This window comes from Magallana gigas, chromosome 6, assembly GCF_963853765.1.
Source record: "Magallana gigas chromosome 6, xbMagGiga1.1, whole genome shotgun sequence".
Lineage (NCBI taxonomy): Eukaryota > Metazoa > Mollusca > Bivalvia > Ostreida > Ostreidae > Magallana > Magallana gigas.
This window is the reverse complement of record NC_088858.1, coordinates 10057878-10069621: the sequence shown is the minus strand read 5'-3', so window position 1 is coordinate 10069621 and position 11744 is coordinate 10057878. Positions and strand designations below refer to the sequence as shown.

The 11744-nt window shown below is 34.2% G+C and overlaps 1 protein-coding gene across 6 annotated transcripts in view; it reads right to left on the bottom strand.

Moving 5' to 3' along the window:
- The window catches only part of LOC105333915 (zinc finger protein basonuclin-2), a 39824-nt gene that overhangs the window by 15670 nt on the left and 12410 nt on the right, over positions 1 to 11744 (bottom strand). For 3 of the 6 annotated variants that reach the window (XM_066086907.1, XM_066086908.1, XM_011437137.4), the window contains one exon: positions 8493 to 8595. The exons of 1 other annotated variant lie outside the window; for it this stretch is intronic. In XM_066086907.1, the coding sequence (XP_065942979.1) occupies positions 8493 to 8595 (103 nt within the window). Of the gene's footprint in view, positions 1 to 956; positions 1122 to 8492; positions 9309 to 11744 lie in introns of those variants that run through there. 2 more of the 6 variants (XM_066086906.1, XM_011437135.4) reach the window with 2 other exon arrangements.

Here is an 11744-nt window from a genome sequence, read left to right as displayed (position 1 = left end):
AATGACAATTCCAATTTTTAAGTGTTTGACAATATGAAGACACAAATGCAAAATTGTTTAATGTGTACATCTTTATACATTAAAATCTGTAAAAACGTTTTCTTGTTCCTTAGGCATTTGTCATCATCAATTTTCATTTGCGTGATTGAAAATGACAGATGCACCAATAAGTCCACTACAACAATGCTCTTTAGTATAAATACACCATCATCTATTTTCTAGCTTCCCCATTTCAATGATCTTTAAACTAGGAAGTCCTCAATATTCTGGATTAGAATACTACGAATTCATACTGCACCAACCAACCCCCTTCTTGAATTTTAATACAATACAGGAGAATGAGATAAAAGATGTAGGAGGATAACTATTGCCTGCCATAAAAAGGCTGCTTTGGATGTCCTTGGTTTAATTCCAATTGTCTGTGGTATTTCTCAGATTTAGACCCTTGGCAATCACAGTTGTCACATGTATGTCAACTGTGTGCCATGTCTATTGACAGGTTCTAGGCACAGGGACAGAGCTGAAGGATTAAAATATCGACCACCGCGACAATTTGTTAAATATGTAGCATACAGTTTCCTGTCCACGGGTCCCCAAAGTACTGCACATAGACCGATGTGACAGAGATTTGACAACCAAAATCTCAGAGGGAGGCATCAAATGACCAACTATCAGAATAATATCAGGAGCCATATATGTGAATCTTGATCAAAGATACAATACTCAACCTTAAGATAAAGCTCTTTGAATTTTCACAAGGAATAAAATTCAAAGGAATTAAGATTAATTTTCAATACCTAAAGTTTAAAGGAGTCTCAAATAAAATTAATAAGTTTAAGGAAAACAGCTACATATATGCCTAATCAAGTTTAACACAATTTTACACCATTAACAATACTTCCATCTATACAAAATTCTAACCGCCAAAATATTCGACAAAAGAGTAATATACTTACAAAATGTCTCCTTAGAAAACAGAAACCCAGTGTCTAAGTGAACACAAACATATGGCCTTAGTCTGCTCAGCAGCTGGAGAGAGAGTGACTGAAGACAGATTCAGGAGCCAAAAGGAAACCCACTGTCCCCCACTGTGAGGGGCTCCCAAGCCTTGACAGTGTCACCCCCAGGTCCCCTTATCTAGTAATCTCTGGTCAAATAAGTCTAGATTTCCACTGAAAGAAGGGGTTCTATCTACAGGGCCATGTGGTTCTCATCAGCAGGCTGGGAAACAGGGAGGCAAGTCTTTGACACCCATATCCAGTTTCAAAGTTACTCCAAAATGGTGACAGATATGGCAGTTAAAAAGCCTCTTTATATAATATTTATGGTTTATGTGCATGAAGGTCATATGATACATCTTAGAATATTTCTTTGCATCTCATTTTTGAAAATTTAAGAATTTTAACTGATACTGTAATTCTAGAAATCTTCTATATAAAAAAAATTTACAACCAAAATTTATTGTAAAATATGATAGATCTTTTTATCTAGACTGGGCAAAGTGTTTATAACAAAGGCTAGAAAATGAAAAATTACATTTTTTATGCCCTGGGTTGACAGCTATGTCACACAAAGTTGAAATGATTTCAAATATCTAAACATTTTGAATCTCTGCTCAAACTGTTAACCGCCCTGAAACAAAGAACGACTTGATTCATGCGACACAGCATCGTTGGTTATGGGACTGTATAATTTTATCTGAATCAAGCATGTGGTTTCTGACACAAACATCTTTTTTGATACTTGCTTGAGGGAGAAAAAAATATCTAAGGAGGGACCTGCCAAAAAGTGTTTTTCCCAGCATGAAGGAACAAACATAGCAGTGACATTGTTTATTCTGTGGATTACTGTCACTGCTCTCCCACTTTTGTTTACACATACACATCAACGGTCAAATGTATACACATTAGGTGCACCAAGTACACAGGTATATTATACATACACATTGACAAGCCTAACTTTGATATGGCTGGCACCCCTCTCCTGCTGATTCACAGGGTTTATCGGGGTGTTAATTATTATGATCAGCTTCTGATTAACAGCTTCTAGTTCCACTCAATGAGTGCCACTTCAGGTGATCAAGGAATATTCGAGAAAACCTTTTTGCGTAATGTCATCATGTAGTGTTTGCATAAGTAATAAAAAAAATAATTATGTGTAGGCCCTGTCAGATAATTAAAGATATTAAATTCATTTCTATCAAATAAAAATTCAAAAACATCTTAAATAACTATATGCTCTCTCTCTCTCTCTCTCTCTCTCTCTCTCTCTCTGAGAAAATGATTTTTGTTCTTTTGTTGGGACCAAGTATCCATGTGGAGTCCGTTATATTGGACCCATGTTGCAGTACTTCCTCTGAGAAAAAGCCACAGGTCATTAGTCACTGCCTTGTCTCTTAGAGTGAACCAGTTGCACCAGTTGACAAAATATCTCAGCTGGTTTTTTGCATTAACATCAACATGTTAAAATATCCCCTGCTGGGATCTAAACAGTTGTATCCCCTTATCCCTCACTGTTTCTGTCTAATGACTTGGTCATTTGATCTTTGTCACTAAACCTCTTGAAAGGACCCTAATGCAGACATTATTTAGTTTCCTGTTGATTCTAGCTAAGTTTTTTGGGATCTCTGGTTTAAATCAAGATTTTGCCATTTTGACCCTTCCTGATAGCTTGTCCTTTCGATGACCAGGAAAAAGTCGTAAATTTAGAAGTGGGGGAAAAGACTCAAAACCAAAATCTTGAGGGAAGGTTGGGGATATTAATTCCTTTGTCACCAAAATTTTATATAATCTGCATGTGTTTTTTGTCAGACATTTCTCACAAGGCAAATCAAAAATAAAAAAGGCCATATGATAATAATTCAAAACCCACTTTCTCACCACAAAAGAGACTTTGACAAACTTTTTATGTCTCCGTTTAGTGTAACCCATGAGAGGACAAGGTCATTATCCCAGCGGGCCATCTCTCCAAATGCTGCTGCAAACCAGATGCCTGGAAAACCTTCATGGGAACAAAAATTACTCTGCCTTCAGTGTTATCCTGTGACATGTTCAAGCATCCACAATTTCAAGACTGTTTAAAAATTAAGTTAGAAAGTTAAATCATGTTGACAGACAATTTTCAAGACCCCCATTCTGTTTGTGAAAATTGGTGTTATTGAACTAGGAAAATTAAATAAACAGCCTCAGAGACACCGCTAGGACTCAGAAATGCTTTTTGTCAAGTGACGTCAAATTGTCACAGGGTGAAATGAAAAACTTGGCAATAATTCTTCATTGGGCTTTCTAATTTCATTCTACAGTGACTTTTTCAGTGTCCCATCTCTTAATAAGGCAAACAAATGAGAAAAATCTATAAGAATTACGTTTGTGCCTTGTTTATGACAAAGCAAATTAAGATTGTCCCCCAGCCCTTCATGGTTGTTTCGTCCCAATGAACATAAAACAATCAATGAAAAGGGGACTTTTATTTAATTGATAAGACACTAAAAAGCTGTAATCTGCCAATGAAGAAGTATGATGGTTGAAACACATTCTAGCAAAACTTGTTCAAACAAAAGAAAAAAAAATTGGGAACTTGAAGTGACCAAACATAAAATAATGAAATGTAGCAAGGAGGATTTGAGACAATAACTTGGACAGAAAGAATGCACATAATTTGCAATAGTTAGATATTTTAATTTAAAATAACAAAAGCACTATCTCGGTTTACCGATACAAGCGTGATTGTAACAGGCATGTTGCTCAAGATTGTGCTTAAAAAAAGGAGAAATGTCTGCATGCTCAATGTACTTTAATTATGAAGCAACTTGTAAATCAAATCTGTATCAAATTAAATTGACAAACGTAAAGAAGTAAAATGAAACTCAGATCCCCTCCGAAACCTCCAATTTCATTTGATAAGGTTTTTTGTGTCAGTTGCTGAGTTCCTGTGATGTCCCTGTTCTTGGCAGACTGACTGCGGGACAACTGATTAACAGATACACAGCAAGCAAACACCCAATGTCACTGGAATTTTGTGACCCCTTCCTTTCTTATCACCCCGTGATGGAGATGAGGGGAGGAAATGATGTATAGGGTTTCTTGGTCTGTTTTGGTAAAACAAAACCCGATCTCATCACTTCAGATAGGGTGAGCTGTTTTTCTAGTTTGTCCTGGGCCATTACTTTTCCCTTTGGATTGATTTTTGCTGGGGGTGACCATTCCCTGGAATGACATTATCTACTGTCATATGAGAGCCCTGTTGGATGATTTTATGACAATTTCAAATTTGTCTCTTATCACGAGTCTGACAGGCCTGTGAAGATTCATCATGCTAACTTACAAGATCCACTCAATAATCCGCCGATACCCATGCACATATTCTCTACCAATAATAATCCTCCCATGTTCATGACCCTTGTTAGAAAATTATGACAATTTAAGCTATCTTCCACAAGGAAATGCAATTGATACACATCAATTCTTAGTCAATTTAAATTTATATAAATGTACATGTTTTTTCAGCAATTGCAAAATAAAAAAATTTATGATATCAAAATGGTGGGGGTTTGGTTTTTTTTTTTTTTTTTTTTTTTTAACAAATCAGAATCAAAGTACTAACAGATCAGCTGATGGTCACAATTTTAGTCAAATATACATCTCTCTCTCTCTGTTTACTGGCCTGCAAACTTCGCAATGGTGAAACTGTAAATCCTTTATTTTTTAGTAATGTTTCAGTAGAGTGAAGGCATTAATTTAGCAATGTTTCAGTAGAGTGAAACTTTCTCAGATGTGTTGAAAAAAACCCAGTCAATAACAATCTAATTTAAAATTAGATCTTTGATTCGATCACTCCAACTGGATCGCCACATAGCGATCTAGTCGGAGTGGATCAAAGATTTAATTTTATTTAGATTGGTCAATACTGAGAGCAAAAGTTACAACAACTTGAATCCTTAAAATAAAGTCCCTAAGAATTCCCTCCCACCCACCTTTTACATTAAATATCATTCAAGTATTCTTTGTATCTTAATAGAAGGAATATTTTCTAGCAAGTATTCAACATTCTCCAATCAGTTGAAGTACCAGTAAGTTGTTAAATCACAATTGTATTATATTTTTGATATACATCTACTACACTTACAAACATTATAGCTTTGACCTATCCCAATTCATGAAAAATTCTGCTAGTTTTCAAACTGAAATCACCAGATTGAGGGGAGATTCCCCTAAATCTTTTTTTTTATTCAATTATTCTAAATCTCTACTTGATTGCTTCACATATTTTTTACTCTGTAATACAGAGTATACTGATATATTCAAATTAATGTCGCTTTTTCTAAAACTGAAGCTCATGTGCACAGGTTGTAGTCAAACATTGTCTCCTAAATATTTTCAGAGTAACACTGATAGTGATACTTAGCTTGATATGAAAATGCAGATGGATGCAAGTATCTTCTGTATACATGTATATCTAGATTAACTTTTGAAAGAAATTGAAACATTTATCATAATATGTAGTCACTTTTTATCTAAAAATAAATGCACTAGGCCACCTTTCTTGAAGTTTGCTTACCGTATATGCGTGTAAATGAGTTTATTAGCAACATTATGGGCAATTTAAAGTATCGGTAGTCTGTTTGAATAATATCAAGGAAATTCATCAATATAATTTACAAGTGTAAGCTTTCAACAAAGAAATATTACCAATCATAACAATTAAGAGTACTGACAAGGAGATAAACAGTCTCCTTAAACCCAATGATATTTTTACCATATAAGGATAAAGTTCAATTAAGCCTTGATGTTTTTCATTTCTTTTGCAGACATTTGCGTATTACTATAAGAAACAAGAGGATAGGTTTTAATATATATCTGTGCCATTCAGATCATAAGATGAAAATGCAGCTATCCAATATTGTGTCAATTAACAGTTACAAGAGCTGTTAACTACTGTTAATTGTTTACTCATTCTCATTATGTAAGTAACTGAGTACACTTTACTAATTGATTGTTACTAATTAATAGATAGACTGTCTGTCAGTTACCTCTGAGCTTGTGTCACCGATTTTTACTTGTACAAAGGTCATAAATTTAGCCGAGTGGGTGGGGGTATAGTGGTTGTAGGGGTGAGGGAGGATCTCGGACAAGACTAAAAAAAATTAAGCAATTAAATTCAACAACCATGAAGTATCTTATAAGTTAAAAAAAAAAAACTCCTAGAAAGAAAAATAAAAAAAGGAACAAAATACAATTAAAACAATTATTTACACTTGTGAAATTAATTTCAAATCAGATTTCATTTTCTTTCTCTTAAATGGATGTTAAACATTTTCCCCATATAAAATAAAATTAATGATTTAATTTATATAGAAATTTAAAGTCCCTGAACAAAGGAACCCAAAAGTTGTAAGTTTTGTATAAATTTTTTTATTTAATGGTAAAGACTTAGTTAGTTGTCAGAACTTGTGTCCGAACCATTTGTATCTTATATATGTCTATACAATAAAATATGTTCATAATATGCAATAGACTCAGTATGTTCACAAAAATGTGTATTTTACTGAATAAGGCAAAGAAATTTCTGTCTACTAGCTACTAATACTTCACGCACGCCAGAATTTGATGGAGTATTCTTTAAATACATTCCAAACTGAAGATAAATTTTCCTCTTTCAACGAAAAGATTGTAGCCATTGTATAATAGCCTTGCCTTTGACAATACCAATGATCTCGTTTTACCACTTCCCCAAATCTTGTATGTTGATACTCATTTAACCCTTGACTTCTTTCCACTTTAAAATAACATAGAGGGACCTTCCCATAAAACGCGTACTCTCGATCACTTCAGGCGGGAGACGTTCCCCTCCTTTACTCTAATTACAGAGGAGACTGGTCCAATTTTGTGATAATTTTTTATTTTTTGCATGACAGACACCAATAGTGACGGGGGATTCTTTGATGACTGTGTATCATCTAACTCTGATTGGTTAATCTAATTAGCCCGAGTTACTCTCCAACTCACACTGGACCACGGCTAAATTGTCATAAACGGATCACTTAATGCTTGCAGACATCTACTGTTTTACTTATTGAAAAGTTGATGTATATTCCTCTTAATCTGCACAACTTTATTAGCATAACTGGCAAAGCAGACATCTCGTTACTGAGGGCCCGATGTTCCTTTGTCAGGCACCGAAGCCCATGGTTTGACAAACACACACTGTCTGGTACTCTGCTTCTTTTCCATATTAAAATCAGTAGTCAGCTTAAAATCGGTCAATTCAATCCAAGATTCAGACATCTATCCTTGCATAAATTACATTAAAACCATTAATTTATCATATCTGATTTTTTTTCATGAAAACTTGTCATTCGTCCCAACAGCTATCTTAGCTCTTTCTTTCAATTACAAGGAGATTCTGATGTGTTTTGAAAAATGTGAATGCAATTAGATCAGGTAAATCTGAAATGGAATTACCATTATCAGCATTTGCTAATCGAATAGCACAATCTAAATCTCACAGATGTCCAGATTTGACGATTTCCTTCTTCAAACACTTGTGAAAATCAATTCCTTAGAATTATATGTCACACAAATCTTAAATTACAGTAAAAATCATCAATTATGCATGGCCTTGTCACCAACCTGATTAAAGCCACGTAGGATCATTCCTAATCCAATACAAACAGATTCAAGATACCCCATAACCCTATGCTGTTACTATAACAGATTCTCAACTGACATTAAATGTCATAACAAAATCTTATTGAATGTTAAGATTTATAAAAGTAAATGCCATAATCAGCATCTTTACAATATCTATACATTTAGTACATATTATAGATGTATACAGGGCAATGCTTTTTCCTCTGAACTTGCCTTGTTAAATTGTTAGTTATAAATAGATAAAATATTGTAATTTGATATCCTACAAAGAAAAATATATACAAAAAGGCGTGAAATTGAAAATTTTTACTTCCTTTTTTTTATCTATTTAATTTTACTCTTAATCTTTGAAAAAAAAATTGCCAAGCAATAGAAAGCTTATGTTAAGATAAAATGGCTTAAATTGATTTCATAAAATGTGTTATTTAATTTATGTTAATACACTGTAATTCTGCAGAATCAATTTGCAAAATATTTTCTAAGGGAAACAATCAGCTAAGTACTCACAGCTAAATATCATATAATCAACATGAACATTTGAATTTAATTTCTTCGTGTATATCTATGAAAGTAAAATAGATTAAAAAGTATGATATTCACTTCAACCAAACTCAAAATGATACATATCACTGGCTAATCTTCCTCTCATTCAGAAAATGTGAAAAAAATTCGTAATGGGGAAGCTAGTATTAAAATTAAAAACATTTATTTGATTAAGAAAATTTTGAACAAACTGACTTTACAAACATGTTATCATTGAAGAGGTATATGATAGAACAACCAGTAGATGAATCTAATTTTCTTTGATCTTATATTTTTTAAAATGATAAATAAGGGGCTTACCATGAGCTACCCATCCATGTTTGCAGCCATCACAGGAACGAAGAAGAAGTTTACCAGGTGAAAAACACTCGCAGGTACAATTGGGAAAAGTGCAGCGGATTGCCTGAAAACAAAGCCGAGTAATTGGTGACTTATTATTGATGAAGTTCAACATGTGTCGATACTGGTCAGTTTTGGATAGGTCCAGAGCCCCACTCGAGGGAGCACTAGAAATCTCAGACACACTGCCCACAGACTTGGGTTTGTCATTTTGAGACAAATCTAACAGAGATGAAACTGACAAAAATTTCCTGGATTTGGACAGATCCAGAGAGGTGGCAGATAAACTGCTGGTATCCATGGTTACTGTTCGACACGGTTTTTGATTTCTGTGGTGAAAGTAATATACACCATCACCTCTAAATTCTACATTGTCAACTCCGCGAACAGTCATTGGTACAAGTTATAGCAGGGCACACAGAAGAAAACGTCCCACAGCTTCTAGTCTTTTAAAAATAAATTATTTGAATAATAAAAAAATTATAGTAGATTCAACACATTTGAAAAGAAAAGATATAGAGGAAAAGAATCTTCAAAGTCTGGAGTCCGTAGTCTTAACTCATGTTCAATAGTGCACATTTCTTTCGGTCCAATGAGAAACATCACATCTTCTCGGGCCATTATTGAAAGACAATTGTTGCACAGCATTTGAGCAAAAGCCGGATAGAAGGCGGGCACTTAAGGGAAGTGATTAACGAATTGACTTGTGCCATCACAGAAATCACCCCGCTCTTCAAAATTGATAAAACACATGTTCGCTGTTTTCTGCTAGTGGAGTATTGGGAATCACTTGCAAAAATGTCTTTGGTTTTGTGTGGTGGAGTGATTCAATTAAGAGTTTCAGGTTATCAAATGATGAAAAGAAACCAATTGTGTTCCTCCTGATGCAATTTCCACTCAAACTCTTATGTTTTATCTAGGATCTATGAATATGATTTTTTTTCCTTGTGTGTTTTATTATATTTTTTTTAAAGTTTCAGATCTTCACACATCTTGATCTCATATTCCAGCACGTTTTGTTAATACTTTCAAAAATCTCTAAAAGAAAGTTGAATGAAGCCTCCTAGTCCAATGGAATTGATGGGTTTGGAATAAATTATGGCAATGATTTAGGCAGGCTTAAAGCAATCAAATTGGCATGCAGAAGGCATGACATTAACTATTGATGAGACAAAGCTGTTGGCAATTTAAACCAGATCAAATAACTTCAATTTTTCTGTTGTCATTTCCCAATATGTGGACATTTTTTCTTCAATGGTATAATCATAGAATATGGCCTCAACAGCATGTCTTATTTGAAGATTTCTCTTTAAATAGCAATGCAGGTTGACAATAACTAAAATGCCCCTGTTAAGTTTGCAACCTTGTTGAAATTTATATCTCTTTCGTTTGAGTATCAGCATCTTAATATCAATTCAAAGAGAATAGAAATTACCGGTTATTGGCCCTGCATTTTAATCAGTGTCAACTTAAATTTAAAATCCAAGTGTAAAATGAAGGCATGAAGTCGTCTCAGGCTGTTTCTAGCCTCATTATTCTAAGAAATAGTTAAAACTTGACAAAGAGATTTTTTTCTTTTCCAGTTGGCATGTTCATTCTTTCATTTGTGATGAGAGCCAAATTTGGCCCCCTATAATGTCGCTAGCTTTAGCTTAACTTGCCTCCATAATTTAGCTACAAGCTTCACCGCTGAATTTCTGTGATTGAAACTTTGCAGGGTTTATTTGGAGGAATTTTGGAAGATTAGGAGTGACAGTTGCGATTCGAAGAAAATACTTGCAGGCAGTGGTCCTGTGAAGAATTCCCAGGAATGAGGGGGCCTATTTAGGATAATACCCTGAATATTCCACTAATTATGAATTCCATTTCATTAAGATTTTTTCAGTAATCAATTAATTGTTGAAAGCGACAGCTAGAAGCTCCTTGCATACCAGAAGAAATAATTATATACCGTTTTTTAACAATTCAACCATTCTTTCTTTTTTCACATATAAGCTCTGACATTCTTGGTTAATTTGCAGGAAGTCATATTTTATGGGACTCGATCCTTAATTAACTCCCATTACAGAGGAAACAGAAGTTAGCCATCTTGTATTGCCTCGGCAGAAACTCCAACAGCTGTGGGGGTGAAGCATGAGACCTCATTAATTCAATATTAATGTATGGGAGTCACATAATTATCTCTCCCCCTCTCAGATGCACTAACTCATACAGCACACAGGGACAAGGGGGTGTGTAACAGTATCAGTATGGGATTGTATTAATTTCTTTGAATTGAGAACCCTTTTTTATTTTTACAATGCTTATATTTTTCAGTTAGAGAATATATGGGGATGTTGAATATACTTCCTTAGTATTTGCAAGACAATACTTACAAACACACCAGCAATCAAAGAATAAGACATATTTATTAACAATCAATGGTAGCATGCAGTCATTTTCTATCCATGAGGGAAATTTGCCTCCTGATATGTAATATTAAAGACTGAGGTCTACCAAATATGTGACAAAACTTCCACTATACCCAGTATATGTCAGAAATACACAATTCAATATCACCAAAACTTGTCTCACAGGTCGGTTTTATATATCAGAAACCAGCATTATTTATCAGGCTAAGACAGAAAATGTGTCAAAGGCTTTGGGCTAATTTTTCCTTATGAGAAGGATAGGCCTATATTTTGGCAATAGAGACCTAGGAATGAGCTGAATTCCAGTATATCATTGAAGCTCTACGAAGTTCCCTCTGACTTGAGGCTTCTTTTATGACCAATCAGGGACGTCCGATAAAAACTCGCTGATGTCCTTAAACACGCAATGATACATCAATATTGTACAAGCGAACCCAATTACCACGAATTTGGTGTCGTATGAGAAGTTGCAATGAAATGCACAATGATATCATTGATATGACACTTTCCTTATTTTCCCAGACTTTTTCATTGAAAATAAATGAGATGTTTTCCAAAAAAGAATCTCTTGTGACAATCAATTTCAATTAGACTTTGGCAAGAATGAGCAATCTCTAGAAACTGCTATCTCTGAAGATATTTTAGGCATTGTATGTTAAAGATTTGTCAAACATCAGACAAGATACTGTAGAAATTCATTTGCAGGACACAAATTCAGCCTATTTTAGATTTATAAATCACCAAGCTAGTTAAGATGAGGTTATATTTAAATATATTTAAATATATGAATTCAAGGAACACT